General features: G+C 45.7%; 1 protein-coding gene across 1 annotated transcript in view; it reads right to left on the bottom strand.

The window, feature by feature from the left end:
• Positions 1-15,264, bottom strand: part of DNAJC11 (DnaJ heat shock protein family (Hsp40) member C11) — a 72,740-nt gene extending 57,476 nt beyond the window's left edge. Inside the window, exon 1 of the mRNA XM_005544905.4 lies at positions 15,171-15,264. Within this exon, the coding sequence (XP_005544962.1) occupies positions 15,171-15,242 (72 nt within the window). The 5' untranslated portion in view covers positions 15,243-15,264. The remainder of the gene's footprint in view (positions 1-15,170) is intronic.
• Between the last annotated feature and the right edge of the window lie 9,177 nt (positions 15,265-24,441).

Below are 24,441 nucleotides of genomic sequence, written 5' to 3'. Positions count from 1 at the left end.
AGACTGAAGAGAGCATGCAAATAACTCAGTAATACCTCATATTTATACTCACTTTGGGAATACTAAAGCCACCAGGTTTTTTGTTGCTTTAGCCTGTATTTTCAAACTCAAACTTCCAGGCGATGTATCTGTATTACTAAATTTCACCAACCAAGGCTCCATAAACTATATTCTACTGGATTTTGGGAAGTTTGCCTGATTACCACTATTGAAGATTCATTATTGTCCATATGTTCCACAATAATCTGATGGAAAGAAACTGCATCAGCTCATAAAAACCTGCAGTTTTTCTTTGTGTGTGTTTTTTTTTAATGATAGTTGGTGCTTATACACTTTAAAAGAAAAAGCAGATTTCAGAGCTAATTAACACCAAGACAACATGGGTGCTTTGTGCTGAGTAAGATCTGTTCTATGGAGAGAAAGGGTGTCACATATTATTTGGTATCATTTAGTAGATACTGATTATACTAAGAAACCAAGCCACTTACTTATCAGGCATTAAAAAGCAACCACGTAACTGGACTTGATAAAAAAAAAATTCCCTATTTCATTTTGTAAAGGTTCCAACCATATAGCCTGAAGCTTTACACAATACAGTCCCTCTCATTCCCAGCTCCACCATATTCTGATGGTATTTTTCTGGCTCAACCCCACCTCCTTTCATTTTCATTTACATGTAGAATATCAGTGGAAAGTCTGGAAATATGGGATTCATCCTCAAACAGAAATAAACCCCAAGGATGTATTTGGAATTATCCTACAACATCGAGCACTGTGTGGACTGGAGTAACTCATTCTGTCTGACTGATCTCCACAGGAACGCTGCAAGTAGAAAAGATTTAACGCGAGACTAACCTGTATCTACTGTAAAAATGCAGCTCCATTTAATTGACAAAAAAAAAACAACCAAAAAAACAACCACCACCAAACCCCATACAAAAATATGTCTGATCCATCTGAAACATTTTCTTTTACAAATGTCATTAGTGGTGGTAGTGCAAAAGACGATCAAGTAACCTTTTCCCACCGCAATAAGAAACATAAGAGGAAGATAATCAGTATCTGCCAGATGAATGAAGGACAAGCCCAGCAAGGGAAAAGCCGTCGTTTCAGCTTCTGGCATGCTATTCACTGCTGGACTGAGTCTCCATAGGCCTTGACTTACTCTGGAGCCTGAGCGTAAAGGCATATGTTTGAATTTGCTCTCTTCCTCTTGTGCCTGCGGTAGATTTACCAAATTAACAACAAATAAATTCCTTCCAATAATAAGTTCCTCTAGAATAATTTGATGGCGAAAATTGCAATATGTTCCTCAAGAATACTGGTAGACAAGCTGAGTATGTCGTTAACAAATACTTATCACTTCCATGAGTAAGTTTACTGAATGTCAACTGGCTTCAGAAACCACTGGGGCACAAAAGAAATACAATAAAGTCCGTAGCTCAAAGAAATTACACATAGATTCCTGTCTATTTCCTATTCCCCACCCCCCAAAAAACTCCATGTAAACATGGATTTACCTAAACAATATAAAACAGGAATGCTAACATTAATGATGCAGACGTAAGGTCACAGGAGTCAGAATGCAAAGAAAACTTCACGGAGGTGGTGAGAACCCCAGTGAGAACACAAAGGTGGACTCTGATTTGCTTTGGGTATCCAAGATGAGCTGCGGCATCTCAGGGGACAATAACACCTGAGGAAACAGGCCGGTGTTGGGTACTGAAACACAGAACACTGACCAAACCGGCAGAGGCATAAAGGGGCATAAGAAGGCAGGAAGTAGGTAAGAAACTAATTTGGACACCCATCTGTCTGCTCAATTTATTCAGCAAACATTTGCTAACTAGCATTATGTGCCTGGCACTGTGCAGGGGATATAATGGTGACTCAGGCAGCCACGGCCGCTGACCACACGGTGCTTCCTCTGTGGTGGAAGAGGGCAGAACATCACCACAAAGTAGCCAGAAAATACACAAAACATCTAATTTATACAGGGCTTTAAAAATGGAGCCAAGGAGTTTGACCCTGACCCAAGAAATAAGAGGAAGTCATACAAGGTTTCTGGGTAGAGAAATAATGTGACCAGTATTATTTGTTAAGATTAATTTGGTACAGCTTGACTGAAACAAACAAACAAAAAACAAATCCAGAGAGATCTAAAGGAAATAGCAGCAGAAGTTCAAGGCTGAGGTTCTGTGACCAGCAGCCTGGAAGCTGAAACAGAAACGACAGATCAGAGTCTGCTGAAGTTCTAGAGGATTCATGGATCTAAGGGACAGTTATTGAATGTGAAATGGAGAAGAATCAACGAGCATTCCAGGGTTTTGGCTCGAACATGGATTAGGGAGAAATCGGGAGGTAGTCAGGCTTGGGGCAGAGGTGAATTTGAACACCTAGGTGGCGTGATGTCCAGAAGGCAGATAGAGAGGCAGGGTTGAAGCAAGAGACTTAAAGAGCTGGCTGGGGGCGGGGGCTCCGTCTGTAATCCCAGCATTTTGGGAGGCTGAGGCGAGCGGATCACCTGAGGTTGGGAGTTCCAGACCAGCCTGACCAACATGGAGAAACCCTGTCTCTGGTAAAAATATGAAAAAAACAGCCAGGCATGGTGGCGCATGCTACTCAGGAGGCTGAGGCAGGAGAATCGCTTGAACCCAGGAGGCGGAGGCTGCGGTGAGCCAAGATTGCACCACTGCACTCCAGCCTGGGCAACAAGAGCGAAACTCAATCTCAAAAAAAAAAAAAAAAAAAAATCCAAGGAGGTGAGGACTGAACCTGGACAAAGAGCTATGTAAGGACAGGGAACGTGCAACTGGCAAGGTGAAAAAGGACCGAAAAGCATCACAGAGCTTTAAAGACTTGTCAATAGTGTCACAAATGCATTTATACAGATTTACAGCTAACAAAAAAATTCCACTATTTCCTCACTTAATACTTTTTTTTTTTAGACGGAGTCTCACTCTGTTGCCCAGGCTGGGGTGCAGTGGCACAATCCCGGCTCACCGCAAGCTCCGCCTCCCGGGTTCACGTCATTCTCCTGACTCAGCCTCCCACGTAGCTGGGACTACAGGCGCCCAGTACCAAGCCCGGATAATTTTTTTGTATTTTTAGTAGAGACAGGGTTTCACCGTGTTAGCCAGGATGGTCTCAATCTCCTGACCTCGTGATCTGCCCACCTCGGCCTCCCAAAGTGCTGGGATTACAGGCGTGAGCCACCACGCCTGGCCAATACTTTAATACTCAAAATGCCTTGAAGTTGGTATCAGATTCCCATTTTACAGATAAAAATCCCAAGGACTGAAAAGATCAAGTGACTTGTTGAAGATGGAGGAGGAGTTTATGTGGTTATGGACCTCTAACCTGAAAGATGGTTAGAAGTTAATAATGTGTAGCCTAACTCAAACCAAACTTCAGTTCATGAAAGTGAAAGGCAACATAGAGAGAGGGAAGAGGCATTTACAATATATACATACCAGATCAAGGATCAACCAAATTATATACTAACTAGTAAGAGCCTTCCTTATTAATGGCTATGCTCATGACACTAAGAGAAATACACGGCATTCATGTTACAGGCATATGTCCACTGCTATGTCAAGCATTTCCATGCACTCCCACTTCATTCCCACAAAAGCTCGACGACAATAAAACTGTCTGGATTTTATGCATGAACGGGCTCAGACAGGTTAGGTAATTTGCCCCTACAAAACCTGCTAAAAACTCAAACTTGGATTGACTCCTGCGGCTGTGCTATCTTCACAATGACCCCTTTTGAAGCTCCACCACTGTCCCTGGACATTCAGATCACCACCAATGAATGCTCCTTGATGTTTAAACATGCAAGGGGTGGGCTAGGTGATTTCAGCTGTCCTTCACTTAAAACCGCTGAATTGCCCGGGCATGGCGGCTCATGCCTGTAATCCCAGCACTTTGGGAGGCCGAGGCGGTCGGATCACGAGGCCAGGAGATCGAGACCATCCTAGCTAACACGGTGAAACCCCCGTCTCTACTAAAAATACAAAAAATTAGTCGGGCGTGGTGGCGGGCGCCTGTAGTCCCAGCTACTCAGGAGGCTGAGGCGGGAGAATGGTGGGAACCTGGGAGGTGGAGCTTGCTGTGAGCTGAGATCGTGCCGCTGCACTCCAGCCTGGGTGACAGAGCGAGACTCCAACTCAAAAAAAAAAAAAACCAAAAAAAACCCCTGAATTCTATCACATCTTTGCTGAGGACAGAGGTCAGCTTGACCTACACTGATTTTGGAAGTTTGGCTCCTACAGCCATTTTAAGTTTCACTTTGGAAAGAGCTTAGCAGATAAATAATCAAATCACAAATGAGTCAGAAAAGCTGAACAGAGAGACTGATAAAATAATTCTAAAAAGTTTCTACAAATAGGAGTAATTTTTGAAACTTAAGTGAGTTCTACTTAACCCAGAGTTAAGGAAAAAATTTACAAAACTCACAGAACACAATACTTACAAGATGGCAATATAAATTTGAAAAAAACGATTAACACAATTAGTAACAACAGAATTCCAAATACAAACAAAAAACAAAAAAACAAACAAACAAAAAAAAACAAAGGCAGGAAGCACATCACCTGCTGCAAGGTGTATGGGCAGAGGAGGAATCAAGTCCCGCAGCACACACCTCGGCTACAATCACAGAATTCAAGAACACATGGGCCAAAGGAGCAAAACATCCTGACTCCCCATCAGAGGTCATTCCAAGGGCTTAGGAAATCTTTTGCTACCATGGTACAACTGCGTTTTCATTACTCTTCCTGATCATGTTCATATATTTATTTGTTGCCCTTGAGACGAATAGAAAATAAAAAGGCCCCAGTCTCTAGAAACAAGCTCCAGAATTGGACCAAAATTGATGGCTCAGATCCTATCTTAACAGTAAGAAATTGGCTTATTTCTCCCTAAAAGCCTGACCTTATACCTTCTCTCGTCCGTGTTCATCTGTTATACCCTGCCTACTCATGCAGACTTCTTGTGGTTGATTTCTATTGGCTTGGCATTTTACTGAAGAATTTTCTGGCTCCTGTCAACTAGGAGGGTACGCTGTACACTCAAAACATGCAGAAGTGGTTCCAACAGTCCATGAGCCAAACCGGAATCCAGCTGTCAGATTTTCATCTCAAAGGAGGTTCCACTCCAAGCTGCAAGCTCCTTCCACCGAGTGCAACCTGTACCAGGCGTGTGCCATTAACAGTGGTAATAAAGCAGCAATGTTCTCAGTTGTCTTCTTTTTAAGAAATGTGTGTCTCCTTTAAAAAATATATGCTATTTTATTTATTTATCTGTTGTCTTACATCCTTTCTTAAACAAGGTAAGGTGTAAATAAGTAAAATTAAAATGAAAGGTTAATAAAAAGCAGACCCAAAGTCTACAGCCAAGTAAAGCATGTTGCTCTCGTGTCCCCTGTTTTCCATTATTTTATTACTAAATTCACAGCGAATACAAAAGTTTTCCATTGAATTCTCTTTAAGAAAGAAAATAAAAGAGGTGTTTTGGTAGATAATGCAAAATTAGAGCATTAACATTTCAAGAAGCAATTGTTTGAAATGCCCAAAGCAGAAAATAAGTGGCTTATAGGCCATTAAGGAAACACACTGTAAAATGTAACCTCATGTTTGCCAATCACATTATGAGATGACATTGGAAGTGGTGGGGCGTCCTCAACAGCTCCCTCCCTGCGCACAGGCAGCTTCTCTAAACTCCACGTCCCCAGCACCCTCTTGAGCCCACTCCTGCTCCCAGCTCTGCCTCCTCTCTGCTTGGCTCAGGAAAGCTCCCTATCCCCATGTCAACTTTCCAGGAAGCACAAGTTCAGAGAGATCACTGTCTTTTAAAGAGAACAAACTCAGTGTTTTGAAAATAAAGTAAAAAAAGCTTCAGGAATTTCTTTTCTTTTCTTTTTTTTGAGACACGGTTTTGCTCTTGTTGCCCAAGATGGAGTGCAGTGGCACAACTTCGGCTCACCACAGCCTCTGCCTCCGGGTTCAAGTGAATCTCCTGCCTCAGCCTCCTGAGTAGCTGAGATTACAGGCGTTTGCCACCACACCTGGCTAATTTTTGTATTTTTAGTAGAGATGGGGTTTCTCCATGTTGGATAGGCTGGTCTCAAACTCCTGACCTCAGGTGATCTGCCCGCCTCAGCCTCCCAAAGTGCTGGGATTACAGGTGTGAGCCACTGCGCCCAGTCTCTCTTTTTTTTTTTGATAGTCTTGCTCTGTCGCCCAGGCTGGAGTACAGTGGCACAATCTTGGCTCACTGCAACCTCCGCTTCCTGGGTTCGATCAATTCTCCTGTCTCAGCCTCCCGAGTAACTGGGATTACAGGTGAGCACCACCACGCCCAGCTAATTTTTTTTTTTTTTTGTATTTTTAGTGGAGAGGGGGTTTCGCCATGTTGACCAGGCTAGTCTCAAACTCCTGACCTCAGGTGATCCGCCCGCCTCCGCCTCCCAAAGTGCTGGGATTACAGGCATGAGTCACCATGGTCAGCCTCAGAAATTTCATAAACTAATGCTTAGCATACATTCTAGCACTATAATTTTTAGTAATATTACAAGTGGACAGCAAAGTTCATCCTTAGCTAGGATGAAGCATACCAAGGCTTTTTACGAACATGTATGTCTTTTACATTTTAAAATGTTATTTATTTATTATTATTATTATTATTTTTTACATGGATTCTCACTCTGTCACCCAGGCTGGAGTGCAGTGGTGTGATCTTGGTTTACTGCCAACTCCGTCTCCCAGGTTCAAGCAATTCTCCTGCTTCAGCCTCCCGAGTAGCTAGGATTACAGGTGCCCGTCACCACACCTGGCTAATTTTTGTATTTTTAGTAGAGATGGGGTTTCACCACGTTGCCCAGGCTGGTCTCGAACTCCTGACCTTGTGATCAGCCCACCTCGGCCTCCCAAAGTGCTGGGATTACAGGCATGAGCCACCATGCTTGGCCTTTTATTTATTATTTTTATAGACAGAGTCTTGCTTTTTATAGACAGTTTTGCTCTCTTGCCCAGCCTACAGTGTGGTGGTGTGACTGTAGCTCACTGCAGCCCCAGACTTCTGGGTTCAAGCAATCCTCCTGTAACCAAGTACTCCCATTATTCTTTTTTTTGAGACGGAGTCTCATTCTGTTGCTCAGGCTGGAACACAGTGGCGTGATCTCTGCTCACTGCAACCTCCACCTCCCAGCAGAGATTCTCCTGCCTCAGCCTCCTGAGTAACTGGGATTACAGGCGCCTGCCATCAAGTCCGGCTAAGTTTTGCATTTTTAGTAGAGATGGGGTTTCACCATGCTGGCCAGGCGGGTCTTGAACTCCTGACCTCAAGTGCTCTGCCGGCCTCGGTCTCCCAAAGTGCTGGGATTACAGGTGTGAGCCACCATGCCCGGCCCCATGTTTCTAAGAGATAGTTTAATTATTTTCTCCTCTCCCCCTTTCCCCTGTACCCTGTTTCCTACTTAGCCCTTTAGAAATGCAAATATAGGCCCAGCGCGGTGGCTCATGCCTGTAATCCCAGCACTTTGGGAGGCCGAGGCGGGTGGATCACAAGGTCAGGAGATCGAGACCACGGTGAAACCCCGTCTCTACTAAAAATACAAAAAATTAGCCAGGCGCGGTTGCGGGCGCCTGTAGGTCCAGCTACTGGGGAGGCTGAGGCAGGAGAATGGCGGGAACCCGGGAGGCGGAGCTTGCAGTGAGCCGAGATCGCGCCACTGCCCTCCAGCCAGGGGGACAGAGCAAGACTCCGTCTCAAAAAAAAAAAAAAAAAGAAAGAAATGCAAATATAACCTTTCCCCTCCCCCTCACCAGACATCCTCTATGGGGCAAGTTCATCTATGTGCTCCAAGACAGATCTCTTGACGGTGGATCTGCAGACCAAATCATGTCCCCAATGGCCACTGTTACTTATTTCTGCCCAGGAAGGTGCCAACTCAACTGCCAGGTAGATAAAGTACCCAGACAGCAGGAGGACCCCGCCCTTGCTCATTTTCTCCTATACCTTATAAAAGTGCCCGCTTTCTGCTCCACAAGTGAAGTGGTACAGCAGGACATTGTGCCCCTTGCCCAAGCTGGCTTCGGAGTAAATTCACTGGCTTTGTATGCGGTCTCAATCTTGTTAACTGGACTCTGCATGCAGTGAACAACTGATCCGCTTTTCGGTTGCACTCCCACCTTAGGCTAGACTACAGGTTACAGTGCACGCCACCATGCCTGGCTAGTTAAAAAAATTTTTTTTTGGCTGGGCATGGTGGCTCATGCCTGTAATCCCAGCACTCTGGGAGGCCGAGGTGGGCAGATCACAAGGTCAGGAGATCGAGACCATGCTGGCTAACACGGTGAAACCCCGTCTCTACTAAAAATACAAAATAAAAAATTCGCCAGGTATGGTAGTGGGCGCCTATAGTCCCAGCTACTCGGGAGGCTGAGGCAGGAGAATGGCATGAACCCAGGCGGCAGAGCTTGCAATGAGCCAAGACTGCGCCACTGTGCTCCAGCCTGGGCAACACAGCAAGACTCCGTCTCGAAAAAATATTTTTTAAATTAACGATGGGGTCTCGCTATGTTATGTCACCCAGGCTGATCTCAAACTCCTGGCCTCAAGCTATCCTCCTGCCTTAGCCTACTAAGGTGCTGGAATTACAGGTGTGAGCCACCCCCCAATCCTTATGTCTTTTTTAAAAATAAGTAAAACTTCAAACTTATCAAAATTCAAGAAATAACAACAATAAGTATTAACTAAACACCTACTTATGCCAGGCACTTTATAGACATCCTCAGCACCTAGCAATACACATACCACACAGGTCATCCTGGCCTACAGTAAGTGCATAAGACATTATTACCTGTTACCTACATTTCAACATTAAAGAAACTGATGGCCAGGCACGGTGGCTCACGCCTGTAATCGCAGCACTTTGGGAGGCTGAGGCGTGTGGATCATGTGGTCAGGAGTTTGAGACCAGTCTGGCCAACATAGTGAAACCCTACCTCTACTAAAAAAACAAAAAATTAGCTGGGTGTGGTGATGTGTGCCTGTAATCCCAGCTACTCGGGAGGCTGAGGCAAGAGAACTGTGTGAATCCAGGAGGTAGAGGTTGCAGTGAGCCGAGATCGCGCCATTGCACTCCAGCTTGGGTGGCAGTGTGAGACTCCATCTCAAAAAGACAGAAATTGAGAAGCAGAAAGGTTAAATTACTAGCCTTGAAGCACAAAACTTCCAGAGGAGTAAAATGGGATTTGAATACTGGACTCCGGCTGCAAAGCCCTACCTGGTGGCCTCCCTCTATCCCATTGTTAACTAAGAAGTACTGGTGCCTCCATTCTGCAGGCAAGTAGAGGCTGAGGTTAAATGACTTGTTGAAAGTCACACAAGAGGCAGGCAGCATGGGCTGAAATTTTTGCTCCTCAGCCTCTTGGCTTACAGAACATGCTACGGAATGCGGACATCTGGATAAGTTGTTTTTGGACAACTGAGGCTTAACTCTATGTGCCCAAGGCAAACATTTAACTGGAGTCATTATAAATATCAAACTTTAACGTAATGTAGTAGATGGAAAATGAAGGAATTGACCTTTTCAGAGCCATCTTTATTTCTCTTATTGAGACAAAATTAACTGCCCATCATGAGGTTTGATAAGAAAGCAATGAATGCGTAAACACATACCAGCCTCACCGCTTTAGGGATTTGAGTGGCTCAAACTGGCACAGCTGAGCCTTTTACACGTCAATTTCTGCAGATGGCTGAGTCAGCGGTCCTGATAGGAGGGTCTACTGCCTCCTTCTTTGTGGGTGACTTTGACCCTAGGACAATCTTGAGAGTGACCAGGGGACCTTCCTCTACTTTTCTAGCCCTTTCTCTCAGTCTGCAGTTCAAACTCAACAGGTGGGCCTTACTCTGTGGCTGTAACTTGCAGCCAAAGAAACCCAGACAACCCAAAATTGTGAAAATAATGATCTACCCTGTACCAGAGAAGGAAAGAAAATGCAGGGGCTTGGGGTAAACTTTTTACTGGCAGGTGATACTTTTGTACTTCTAGTTTCATGGCTGTTCTGGAAGGATGAAGATGCCAGAATACTGACCTCCATAATGGACTGCAAGAAAAACCTTTTTTATTTATTAACAACTTCAGTTTTTACTTAACTGTGTTTTTCCAAAAGTGTTTAAAACTTGAAAAGAAGGGTGGCTCCTTAAGGTTAAAACAAATTGGGACCAGAGATCTTCAAACAGGTTATAAACACTGCAAAAATGAAATTCTTTCAAAGACACTGACAAAGAACTGTAGCCATTTGTCTTGGGAATAAATTAGGTTTGAAATGTGTCAACTAAGTTCCTAATTAAAGGATCAGGTAAATTTAACTCTGATTTATAGTTAAAGAATCCTTTCTCCAAATACATTTTGCAAAAATCATCCTGGAAATCTCAGAGAAGTTAGATTTTAGGCACCAGATGATGCATCTAACACTAAACCAGAAAACCAGTCTGGTTTTGATGCGCCCAGGTAATGATAAATTACTCGCTCCTCTCAATGTGAGGCAGGCAGGACAGATGATGGTCCTGCTCTGTAAACAGGAAATCTAGAAGGAGAATCATTAAAGATCATCGGGTCTTGTAATAGGAGTATGGGGGGTCCTGTCCAGCTGCCTGCTTCACTCTCTCCAACAGCAGCAACAGTGGGGTCTCCAACCTTTAATACCAGGTACTGACAGATAATTTTTCCACAGACTAGTGGGAGTGGAATGAAACTGTTCCACCTGGGATCATCAGGCATTACATTCTTCTACGGAGCACTTAACCTAGATCCCTTGCATGTGCAGTTCCCAATAGGGTTTGTGCTCCTATGAGAACCTAATGCCACCACCAATCTGACAGGCAGAGCTCAGGCGGTAACGCTTGCCCGCCGGATGCTAACCGCTTGCTTGCCCACCACTCACCTCCTGCTGTACGGCCCAGTTCCTAACAAGTCACAGACCAGTACTGGTCCATGGCCAGGGGGTTGAGGATCCCTGCTCTAGAATATAAATTTAAAGGGATATTTTAAAGTTTAAAAACCTGGAGAGGGAGATTCTTCAGCTGATTTTTGACATTTCTATATTAATCCAATTATATACCTCTATTATGCTTATAATTTTAAAGTAGGATTCCCTGGTTTTGTCTGGAGTTGTTTCCATTTGAGATTTCTAAAGAAAAGTCTCTGAACTCTACTGAACATTAAGAGTTTTGAAGACACTCTTTTGAAGGTACTCTGAAGTGGGAAGAGGGCCTTGCCTCTCACAGCTATACTTAAATGGCAACTACTCTAGAACTGACAGCAAACAGACAAACAGGTATTAAGATATTCTTCCAACCACACATGTAAGAATTAAGATTCCCCTAACTTTTTTCCAGCTAAATCACGTTATTTCAACTTCACATTTGATTTCACACAATAAATTCCAGTAAATATCAAGTCCAGACATTACATTCAGAGCTTCTAGTGGAATCCCAGGACAGAAAACCAGCACATCACACCTGAGTATGACATTTAACACCAAGTTTGCTGACAAAGACAACAGAAAGTGTCTTCTGCAAAGGGGCATGTTTCATATGGATGTAACCTATAGTCATATAGCCATAAATATGGAAAGTGCCTTCACTCACTGGGAGAAGTAAAACAAAATTTTTTAAAGAGATATTTCTTGGCTGGGTGCAGTGGCTCATGCCTGTAATCCCAGCACTTTGGGCGGCTGAGATGGGCGGACTGCTTGAGCTCAGGAGTTTGAGACCACCAGCGGCAACACAGTGAGACCCTGTCTCTACAAAAATTACAAAAATCAGCCGGGTGTGATGGTGTGTGCCTGTAATACCAACCACTCTGGTGACTGAGGTAGGAGGATCACCTGAGCTGGGGAACATGGAGGCTGCTGTGAACCATGACTATGCCACTGCACTCCAGCCTGGGTAAAGTCTAAATATATATATATAATATATACATATATTTTATATAAATATATATATTTACTTATATAAAAATATATACACACATATATACGTGTATATATACACACACACATATATATGTATATATACTTCATCCTTAAGTCTAATAACAGCGACAGGCCTAGCCAGGCATGGTGGTTCATGCCTGTAATTCCAGCACATTGGGAGGCAGAGATGGGAGGATGGCTTGAGCTCAGGAGACCAACCTGGGCAACAAAGAGAGACCGTGTCTCTACAAAAGACACAAAAATTAGCTGGGCATAGTGGCATGTGCCTGTGGTCCTAGCTACTAGCAAGGCTGAGGTGGGAGCACCTGAGCCCGGGGAAGTCAAGGTTGCAGTGCACCATGATCCACCTCTGCACTTCAGCCTGGGCAACAGAGCGAGACCCTGTCTCTAAACAAACAAATAAACAAAAAACCAAACAAATAAAATTTCTTTGGCTCCCATCCGTAAGTCCAAAAACAATGACAGGCCCTACAATTTCAGCAGTTTCAAGGTACACCTTTGACAAAATGTTTACCTAGGACTCCGGCTAAAACTATTATTCTAGACCTGCTTGATCATCTGCAGCTACCTAAGGTTCAGTACGCCTGATAAATGGCTGCTCAATTACTGACAACCCAGACTAAGTATGCATGATTTCAGAAAGGCTGGCTTCATTTATTGCTTGACTTCTAAAAACTGGAAAAAAAGAATAACTAGCCAGACATCTTCATTTAAAGGGAAAGAAACTGAAGGCTAAAGAAGTGATTAGCCCATTAAAACCTAGATGACAGGTTGATGGGTGCAGCAAACCATCATGGCACATGTGTACCTATGTAACAAACCTGCACGTTCTGCATATGTATCCCAGAACTTAAAGTATAATTAAAAAAAAAAAAAAACAGAAAGAAAAGAAAAAAAAGAAGTGATTAGCCCAAAGTGTTGATTAATGAGAACAAGAACCCCCAGGTGCCCTATGGCAGCCTAACAAAATCTGCAATTTCCAAAGATATTTCACTGGACATTCTCATAGTATAGTGGCCCATACATTTGAGGGATTCTTACACGTGGTGCTCAGTGTCAAGCCTCTGAGTCCAAGCTAAGCCATCATATACCCTATGACCTGCAGGTATATATCCAGATGGCCTGAAGCAACTGAAGAGCCACAAAAGAAGTGAAAACAGCCAGGTCCAGCCTTAACTGAAGACATTCCACCATGGTGATTTGTTCCTGCCCCACCCTAACTGATCAATTGGCCTTACGACAATACACGCTCCCCGCCCTTTTGATAATGTACTTTGTGATATTCCCCCGCCCTCAAGAGAGTACTCTAATATTCTCCTCACCCTTGAGAATGTGCTTTGTAAGATCCACCCCCTGTCCACAAAAAACTGCTCCTAACTCCACTGCCTATCCTAAACCTATAAGAACTAATGATAATCCCACCACACTTTGCTGACTCTCTTTTTGGACTCAGCCCACCTGCACCCAGTTGATTAAAAAGCTTTATTGCTCACACAAAGCCTGTTTGGTGGTCTCCTCACACGGATGCACGTGACACTCAAGGATACAGTACTAGAACTAGCAGCTTTGTAATCCAAGGACTGGTAAGGTAAAGTGACAGAATAGCAGGGAGCTCACAAGCTGGGCTCCAGAGTCAGACTGCCTGGTTGAGTTCAGGCTCTTGCATTTTCTAGTAGTGTGACTTTAGACACACTACTTAATCTCTCTATGCCTTGGTTTCCTCAGGTGTAAATCAAGGGCTATCATAATACCTACCTTAAGGACTATCCTCAGAATTAAATGAGATAACAGTACAAAATTCATTCAGCATAGCGGTCCCACACAAGGTAAGTTAGTATTATTTTATTTTTTTTGACACGGAGTCTCGCTGTGTCTCCCAGACTGGAGTGCAGTGGCGAGATCTCGGCTCACTGCAAGCTCCACCTCCCGGGTTCACGCCATTCCCCTGCCTCAGCCTCCCGCGTAGCTGGGACTACAGGCGCCCGCCACCACGCCCGGCTAATTTTTTGTATTTTTAGTAGAGACAGGGTTTCACCGTGTTACCAGGATGGTCTCGATCTCTTGACCTCGTGATCCACCCGCCTCGGCCTCCCAAAGTGCTGGGATTACAGGCGTGAGCCACCACTCCCGGCCAAGTTAGTATTATTAATATCACATAGACCAATATTTACTGACGACACACACTGAACCCGCTTTGATTAGCATAGCCGAACTTGGCTAGCTTTCATTACCACTGGAAAACCTGAGAGATGGAATTAGGAATTCTCTGGCAGGGCTGAAAAATCCGGACCTACCGGCTTAGAGAAACCGATTTACCTTATGACCTGACCCCCGAAGCCTTCTCGCCCTTCAAACCTATCTCACCTCCAGACTAGTCATGAAGAAAGGAGGTGTAGTGGGGCCCTACTACTGCCAGACTATGTGAGACTCTCTTGTGTTCTCTTTTATTCGTTGAGAAGACTGGGTACAAGTGCTTGGTGTGAATGTTAAAAGTGTTGTTAGGGCACCACTTCTTTTCTGGCCTAGAGCTTCTTCCTAATCTGCAGCCTCCCAGCCGAGGGTCTGTATCCCGGAGGCTCTGCCTTCAATTTCAGGAAAGCGGGTCCAGGGGAATGAAAGAGGGCACGAGACGCGTGCCTCTGAGGCTGGACCCACTTCAGAGGCAGGGAGTTCCCACGAAAGACTCGGGGAACGGATAAAGCCGTAAGGACGTTTCCCTAGTGGCCTTGACCTTGGTGGGTGAGACTCAGTTTGCCATCCTGCTGGCGGCGGGCGATGACACAGCCCCTCAGCCAGGACGGGTATGTGGGCTGAGCGCGGGACGAGATCTCAGAGGACTGCGAACCCCACCCCGGTACCCTCCTCGGGGACCCTGTTTCCTCTTGTGGGTTCGGAGACCTCTGGCCCTGCCCGGACACAGTGCACGCGACGCACTGGCCTCCAAGAGCTGGGGGGGAAGGCCGGACCCGGCACACCCGGTGGGAGAGTCTGGGCAGTGGGGACGGCTCCGTCGGCCGGCTGGCGCGCACGTCGCCGGGGTCACGCGGCCTCCCCGCCGGACCCGAGCCTCCCGTGGCGGGGGTGGGCGGCCGCCGCCAGCCTGGCCCTCCCGAACGACCGGGCTCGGCCTCAGCCCCCAGAGCGTCCAGCCGCTGGCCTCACCTCCCTGCGCACGTTCAGCAACGAGTAATAGTCTTCATTGTCCAGCTCCTCCTCGCTCAAGGCCGTCGCCATCTTCGCAACCTTTCACCCCGCCAAACCGGCAAGGCCGTCCTCAAGAGGGGCCAGTGATCCGCGGCAGGGACAGCGCGGGCCAGCCCGGCTGCGCCACAGCGGCCCCTGGCGGCCCGGAGCCGTCCGCCCCCGGCAGGAGTGCGCCTGCGCTTTGCGCCCCCGCGCGGCATAGGGCGGGACGCGGCGCCGAGGCAGCCTTGGCTGGGTGACCACGCGGATCTCTTCTCGTGCTCCCAATGGACGCGTGGCACGCGGCGTGGCTGGGTCCTCGGGGGCCTGAGATCCAGCCACCAGGACTCCCTAGACTAGAAAGACAAACTTTGCTTTTTGTTTGTTTGTTTTTTGAGACGGAGTCTCACTGTTTCGCCCAGGCTGGAGTGCAGTAGCGCGATCTCGGCTCACTGAAACCTCCACCTCCCGGGTTCAAGCGATTCTCCTGCCTCAGCCTCCCGAGTAGCTGCGACTGCAGGCGCCCACCACCGCGCCCGCTTAATTTTTTTTGTATTTTTGGTAGAGACAGGGTTTCACCATGTTGGCCAGGCTGGTCTTGGACTCCTGACCTCAGGTGATCCTCCCAAAGTGCTGGAATTACAGGAATGAGCCACCGCGTCCTGCCTAGAAAGGGAAACTTTGAAGTCAGCTCTAGGAGGTTGTCATCCTCTGGGAGACAAACCCCGGTGACACCACCTGTTACCCCATTGCCCCCAAACTCCTGGAAGAAGCGCAAGGTGCCCCCAGTGCAGGGCGCATCCGGATCCCAAATATCCCCAAAATGAGATTTGTTCCTACCTCCATTGTCTTTTCTCTTGGGCATCCAGCAGCCTTCCTGCCCAGAACAGGCCTCCTCGTTTTAGTTATTTGTTATTGCTCTAATTTAGGAGCACCTGGCCATCTTTTCTGCTGCTTAAATGACGAGGCAATACCCATTTGGTTCCTGATATAATTGTCTCTGGCAGGCATGTGTACCTGCAGTCCCTACCCCGGAGCCATTCTCCTGTAAATTTCTCCCTCATAATTTATCGGTGGAGTCTAATTGATTTCAACCTGGTGCCTGCTGTTTGGTGCATTATTAAAGATGTCTTGGTTACAATAATCTAAATAATTTAAACGTCTTCGAAATTATGCCATTGTCAAGGAAAGGTGGACAGCAGCCCACTCTTGCCACCTGTTTGGTTCCCGCTGACCTGCGCCAAGTCTCAGAAACCTTTGTTGTTCCTTTACTAACCACCAGTCCAGAGCCATCCCCATTGCCCTTCATAAGCAGGTCTCCTGGGAAGCCCCGAACACCTGTCTGTGGATTTGAGAGGCTGATTTCTTTCTCTTTCTAATTTTTGGCCAGATGTGCACCATCTGGGCCTGTGTCTCATCCCTTCCAAGTTGCCCAGCCCTCTTAGGATCTTTTGGCATGAGACACTTAGGTGTGCTGAGACAGATTGTTCGGGTGGGTTGAGTCAGCCTGAAACAAACTGTCAGCCCAGGTTGTAAATTAAGGGCTATTTCTTTAGTTGTGTGAAGCTTCCCCACAGCAGCTTCCATGGTCCATCAGCTCTTTCACCAATGTTTGGGCTTTTCCTTTTTCTCCTTTGCAGAGAAAAGAGCTGTAGTTAGGGCCAAACTGCATGCTGACATTTGACAGTCTTTAAGAATTTCTTTGGTTTTTTTGAGACGGAGTCTCCCTCTGTCACCCAGGCTGGAGTGCAATAGCGCGATCTCGGCTCACTGAAACCTCCACCTTCCGGGTTCAAGTGATTCTCCTGCCTCAGCCTCCCAAGCAGCTGGGACTACAGGCATGCGCCATCACACCAAGCTAATTTTTGTATTTTTAGTAGAGACGGGGTTTCACCATATTGGCCAGGCTGGTCTTGAACTCCTGACCTCGTGATCCACCTGCCCCGGCCTCCCAAAGTGCTGGGATTACAGGCGTGAGCCACTGCGCCTGGCCAAGAATTTCATACAGAGAGACTGGGGGGAAAAACGACAATGTTGAGACATTCCTTTTTTCCTTAGGTTTGTAGACATTAATTGGGCCATAATGCTCACTTGGGTAGAGAAGTTCTTTGCCATCCCTCCTCTGCTTTGGAAAACACAGCCTCTAGGAATTATATAAATGGAACATAACATATGTTTCACTACGCCCAGGTCTGTGTTTCTATGATTGAGAATGACCTGGTTTTTATCACCACTCAGACAAGATAAATAGTGACTCAGGAATGCTCTGTGGCTGTCCTCTCTTGGGCCCACGAGATTTTGTGTTATGGTTACTTGGAAAGTGGTGGTGATAAATAGAAAGCTAACTTAGATGCACCACAGGCTTGAGGAATGTTTCTATTTCTGAGGCTGGCTCTCTCGTTTCTCTCCTCCAAAACCCTAATCTTCAACGGGCAAAATAATGGAAACCAGGGGCAGTACAAATTTATAAGTTAAAGATGCACATCCAACAAACTACTCACGCCAGAGCAACTGACAAAACCCAGCCGCTTTAACTCATGCCTTGTGCTTTGTTTTCTTTTTCTTTTCTCTTTCTTTCTTTTCTTTTTCTTTTTTTTTTTCTTTTTTGAGACGGGGTCTCACTCTGTCACCCAGGCTGCAGTGCAGTGGCACAATCGTGGCTCACTGCAGCCTCCACCTCTCCAAGGTTAGGTGATTCTCCCACCTCAGCCTCCAGAGTAGTTAGGACTATAGGTGCCCACCACCATACCTGGTTAAGCTTTGTATTTTTTGTAGACACGGGGTCTTGTTGTGTAGCCCAGGCTGGTCTGGAACTCTTGTGTCAAGTGATCCACCCGCCTCAGCCTCTCGAAGTGCTGAGATGACAGGTGTGAACCACCGTTCCTGGCCTTTTGTTTTCTTTTTGTTGGGTGAAACCACAGAACAATCTGTAACATAGCCGTAAAGCAAAACTTAATAGGTAACATTTAAATATAAACTTATATATTTATGTAACTACATATACATGGGCATATGTATTTTATATTTATGCAAATATTATATGTAATATACACATTTATGCAACTGCTAACAAATTCTCTCATCTTTATTTTATTTATTCTTTTGAGACAGAGTCTCACTCTGTTGCCCAGGCTGGATTGCAGTGGCATGATCTCGGCTCACGGCAACCCCCGCCTCCTAGGTGCAAGTGATTCTCATACCTCAACCTTCTTACTAGCTGGGATTACAGGCATGTGCCACCAAGCCCAGCTAATTTTTGTATTTTTAGTAAAATACAAAATTTTTTTGTATTTTTTTTGCCATGTTGGACAGGCTTGTCTTGAACTCCTGACCTCAAGTGATCTGATCACCTTGGCCACCCAAAGTGCTGGGATTACAGGCGTGAGCCACTGCGCCTGGCCATTTTTTTTTTTTTTTTTTAAGATGGAGTCTCACTCTGTCTCACAAGCTGGAGTGCAGTAGCACAGTCTTTGCTCACTGCAACCTCAGCTTCCTGGGTTCAAGCGATTCTCCTGCCTCTGCCTCCCAAGTAGCTGGGATTACAGGTGCCTGCCACCATGCCCAGCTAATTTTTGTATTTTTAGTAGAGATGGGGGTTTCGCCATGTTAGCCAGGCTGGTCTCGAACTCCTGACCTCAGGTGATCTTCCTGCCTCGGCCTCCCAAAGTGCTGGGATTACAGGCGTGAGCTACCTTACCTGGCCCCATCTTTAAATAATAAACATAAGAATATTTAAATAGTGAACATAAGAATGTCATAATAAACATATCTTAATAAACATAAGAATATGTAAATAGTAAACAGAAGAATATTTACCTCCACCATGATTCATATTCAGAATGACCCCAAAACATTTTGACTTCCAGTACAGCTACTCTGTGTAACCACTCAGGAAGGTTTCTCTGTTAATAACTCAATCCAGTGCTGTGGCCCCCCCTCTAGTACTGGAGGTAGAGTTGCCAGATTAAATACACTATGCTCAGTTACATTCGAATTTTAGATAAACAATGAAGAATTGTTTAGTGTAAGGACTGGGTGCAGTGGCTCATGCCTGTAATTGCGTCACTTTGGGAGGTCAAGGTGGGCAGATCTCTTGAGCCCGGGAGTTCAAGACAAGCCTGGGCAACATGGTGAAACCCCCAACTCTACATGAAATGCAAAAATTAGCCAGGCATGGTGGCACATGCTTGTGGTCCCAGCCACTCAGGAGGCTGAGATGGGAGGATCACCAGAGCCTGGGGAGGTCGAGGCTGCAGTGAGCTGTGATAGTGCCACTGCACTCCAGCCTGGGCGATAGATTGAGACCCTGTCTCAAAAAACAAACAAACAAATGAAAAAATATATATACACACACACACGAATGTATATATATACACATGAATAGACATATATACACGAATATATATATACACGAATGTATATATATACACGAATATTGCATGGGGACATATACATATACTAAATAACCACTTTTCTGGGAATCCTGCTTTTTCTTTTGAGATGGAGTCTCGCTCTGTTGCCCAGTCTGGAGTGCAATGGTATGATCTTGGCTCACTGCAACCTCCGCCTCCTAGGTTTAAGCGATTCTCGTGATCCGCCTGCCTTGGCCTCCCAAAGTGCCGGGATTGCAGGCGTGAGCCATCGCACTGGCCAGAATCCTGTAGGATTTGTAACCCCAACTGGAGGCCTTGCAGGCTTTCCCCGTTTTCTTGAGTAACGCTCCTGAGAGCAGAGGTGGGCCGCCTGCCCCACCCCTTCTACAGCCAGGCTGAATCCACACCCTCTGTATAATTCAGGAGGAAAAATTACCTATAATCTTTTTATTACTCCTTTGTCACTGAGTCCAGACTGGGATTTAGTACATGCTTGCCATTCATAGCCTGCCCTTCCTCTCCCTCATGAGCTCTGACAACCCTGTTAAAGAAGATAGGGGGAAGAAAGGTCCTTTGCTTAAGGAAAGAAGGGGAAATTTGCCAGCATTCAATAGTTAAATTTTTTTGATGTTATCTTCTTCCTGAGTATTCAATGACTAGTCTTTAGCCAAGATGATCTTTACAGAAGGGTCGGGGCCGGGCGCGGTGGCTCAAGCCTGTAATCCCAGCACTTTGGGAGGCCGAGACGGGCGGATCACGAGGTCAGGAGATCGAGACCATCCTGGCTAACACGGTGAAACCCCTTCTCTACTAAAAAAATACAAAAAAAACTAGCCGGGCGAGGTGGCGGGCGCCTGTAGTCCCAGCTACTCGGGAGGCTGAGGCAGGAGAATGGCGTAAACCCGGGAGGCGGAGCTTGCAGTGAGCTGAGATCCGGCCACTGCACTCCAGCCTGGGCGACAGAGTGAGACTCCGTCTCAAAAAAAAAAAAAAAAGAAAAAAGAAAAAAAAAGAAGGGTCGGGATACCGCGGGGGAAGAGCCACACCTGCCTCTACGGAGATAGCCGCCCAGAGGGGCTGAGAGTCTAACGCCATTCAGCATTTTACCTGCAATGTCATTCTTCCGTGGCGCCTGTGGGACTGGTTTTCATTGCTTGGGACTTTAGGTCCTCGGTCTCTGTGTATTGATCTATCCCAATCCATCAGGTCCCTTAGGGGTACCTCATTCCAGTCTGCTTTCTTGGCCGTTTCAGTGATACAGTCCTTTGTCCTTGGACTCTGCCCAAAATTTGTGTTGTCTCTGTTATCAGCCTTTCTACTCCCTCCCAGGCTGTCAAGGGTAGGTGGAGAAAGTCTTGGAAAATACAGAGTTTGTGCTATCTAACTTCAACTGGACTGCAGTGTTACCTGGCAATCTTTTCATTTTCATCTCATATTAATAACCTATACGTTCCCCCCACCCTAGTGTCTATTCCTCTTATCCTTAAGTTTGAAGACAGAGTCCTGAAATGGGCACTGGAGTTTCAGCAATTCACAAGAGAGAAATGGGTTCTGTGCTAGTGAAATTAACACTCAATGTTGCACGGGGGAGGTGCAGGCAAGAAACAAATTAGTGAATACACAAGATAATTTCAGATGATCAGTGCTGTAAGTAAAATACAACATAGTGATGTGGTGGTGGAGGAAAGGTACTCAACATTGGTTGGTCTGGGAAGATCTATCCCAGGAGGTGATTTTGAACTGAATGATGGGAAGGACCCAGCTTTGCAAGACCTGGGGGAAGAATCTTCCAGGGCAAAGCCTTTGAGACAGGAACAAGTTTAGTGTGTGGGACCAGGGAGAGAGCAGGTGAGCACAGAGCTGACAAAGGTGGGAGAGCGATAGGAAAGGAGGTTAGAGAAGCCACACCAGGGCGGGATCACCAGGGGCCTTAAACATGGTGCTCAGAAATTGAAATTTCATTCTGGCCACAATGGGGAACCACTGAGGATTTTTAAGCAGGGAAGTGACATGGTCTGATTTTTGTCCCTCCTGAATGATCTCTCCAGGGAGACTGGATTCAAAAGAGCAAGAATGGAAGCATCCCCTCACCCCTGCCCCATCAGAGGCTATTGCAGTGTTCCAAGGAAGAGATGATGGTGGCCTTGGACTTGGACTCAGCCAGGAGCAATGGGAATGGTCACGCATGGACCACACATTGGACTGGAGGCAACAGGAATTACTGATTGATTGGGCTCGGGGAATAAAGAAAAGAGGAGAATTGGTAGCTACTTCTGTATTTTGGCTTGAGTTACAGGTAGTAAGGCTGTTTGTGGAGCTGAGGAAGACTGGGGAAGAGGCAGACTTGGGAGGGGAGTGACCAAGGGTCCTATTTTGGAGAAGTAGAGTTTGGTCTTTGTTAGAATTCTAAGTGGAAGCACCTACTGCTTCTGCTTCCTTTACCACTCACTCTTGGTGGTTTTTTTTTTTTTGTTTTTTTTTGATTTTTGAGACAGAGTCTTGCTCTATTACCCAGGCTGGAGTGCAGTGGTGCAGTCTCGGCTCACTGTAACCTCCGACTCCCGGTTTCAAGTGATTCTCCTGCCTCAGCCTCCCACCATAACTAGCTAATTTTTGTATTTTTAGTAGAGATGGGGTTTCACCATGTTGGCCAGGCTAGTCTCAAACTCCTGACCTCAGGTGATCCCCCCGCCTCAGCCTCCCAAAGTGCTGGGATTACAGATGTGAGTGACCATGCCTGGCCACCACTCACTCTTGAATTCTCTGCTCATCCCATCATTTCATGAATATCACCTTCTCAAAGTTTCCTATGACTTCTTGAACCCAGTGGCCTTGTTTTCTTGCCATCTGCCTGGACTAGGCATTATATAACAGTATCACCCGACTTCTCTTCATTGTAACCTTTCTGTCCTTGGCCGTTCAGCTTTTTCTCTCTCTTAACTTTTTTTTTCTTTTTTTTTTTTTTTAGGAGATGAGGTCTCACTCTGTCACCCAGGTTGGAGTGCAGTGGCATCATCATACCTCACTGTAGCCTTGAACTCCTGGGTTGACGTGATCTTCCCACCTCAGCCTCTCCAGTTGCTGGGATTACAAGCATAAATCACCATGCCTGGATTCTCTTAACTTGAATATTTCTCCAGATATGCTCCTCTTTCTTCTTCCTCCTGCCTGGCATTTAGGACCCTTGGTGATCTGAGTTCACATATTTTCAGCCTTATACCCTCTGGCTTTCCTTTATAGATCTTTGGTTCTAGTCAGAAAACAATGTATTGCTTATTCTCTGAATACTCCTTGAACGTCTTAGTTCTTCATTCTTTGCTGCATCTCTGAGCTTCCATGTGGAGGTCATCGATCTTCAGCCCAAAAAACTCTCTACGGAATTTCTTTCAGTTGCGGGGGCCTGCTCTGGGAGAACTCTCTCAGCTTTTGCTAATCTGAAAATGTCGTTCTCTTATTTTCATTAATAAAGGATGTTCTCTCTGGGTAGAAAATTTGTCTTAGCAGTTATTTTGTCTTCCAGCACTTTGGTGGCATCATTTCACTTCCTTTAGGTTCTGTTAGAGCTATTGGAAAGGGATTCTTTCTTCTCATTTTGGGACTCAAAAAAAACCACGTTAGACCTTTCGAGCATATCATACCTGCTTTTTATTATCTCTTCTGTATCTTGCTTCTTTTTATTTCTATGGCTTCTTTGTGGATAGTTACCTCTGACCAATCTTCCACTTCACCAATTCTCTTGTTTTCTTATTTTATTTTTTTTTTTTACTGCTTTATTGGTAGAAAAGGTGTCAACCGCCGGGTATAGTGGCTCATACCTGTAATCCCAGCACTTTGGGAGGCCGGGGCGAGTGGATCACTTGAGGTCAGGAGTTTGAGACCAGCCTGGCCAACATGACGAAACCCCATCTCTACTAAAAATACAAAAATTAGCTGGGCATGGTGGCAGGTGCTTGTAATCCCAGCTACTCGGGAGGCTGAGGCATGAGAATCACTTGAACCCAGGAGGCAGAGGTTGCAGTGAGCTGAGATCATGCCACTGCACTCTAGCCTTGGTGACGGAGCGAAACTCTGTCTCAAAAAAAGAAAAAGGAAAAGAAAAGTGTCAACCTAAATAACAAAGAGAGAGAAGTTCTCCAAAAGAAAAAGGTATTATTTGGGAATAGAGCATTGCAGTGGAAATATGCATGCCGTGGTAAACTGTGTGCATATTCAGACAGGAAGACACATTGTTTACAGGAAACAATGAGGAAGAGATGGGGTGCAGTGGCTCATGCCTGTAATCCCAGCACTTTGGGAGGCTGAGGTGGGTGGATCACCCGAGGTCAAGAATTTGAGACCAGCCTAGCTAACATGGTGAAACCTTGTCACTACTAAAAATTAAAAAAAAATTAGCTGGGTGTGGTGGGACGCACCTGTAGTCCCTGCTACTCGAGTAGGCTGAGGCAGAAGAATCACTTGAACCCAGGAGGTGGAGGTTGCAGGGAGCCAAGATCGCGCCACTGCACTCCAAACTGGGCGACAGAAGGAGACTCCATCTCAAAAAAAAGAAAAAGAAAAAAAAAAAGACAAATATTACATAATTGTCTTGACGTAATTATCCTTGCTACAAAGATCAATAACAAGGGTGGCACGAGTCTGAGGTTGGACAGGCAATTGCTGAGCAGATGTCCTTGCAGAAGTATTTTTTGTGTAAGGTTGGGATGGCCATTGTGCTAGGTTGTGTTTTTTTGTAGCATTTGTGACAGTGTTTGATGAGGCATACGAGCATGAGAACCCTCTCTTCAGGACCTTCCCTGAGTCTATGTATTAGGGTTGGCCTTTTATTGTTGTTTTTTTATTTTTTATTGATTGATTCTGACAACTTGATTCTGATTTAA

This window comes from Macaca fascicularis, chromosome 1 (assembly GCF_037993035.2).
Source record: "Macaca fascicularis isolate 582-1 chromosome 1, T2T-MFA8v1.1".
In the NCBI taxonomy this organism is placed as follows: Eukaryota; Metazoa; Chordata; class Mammalia; order Primates; family Cercopithecidae; genus Macaca; species Macaca fascicularis.
Note: the sequence above shows the minus strand (reverse complement) of the source record. Positions and strands in the feature narration are given on the sequence as shown.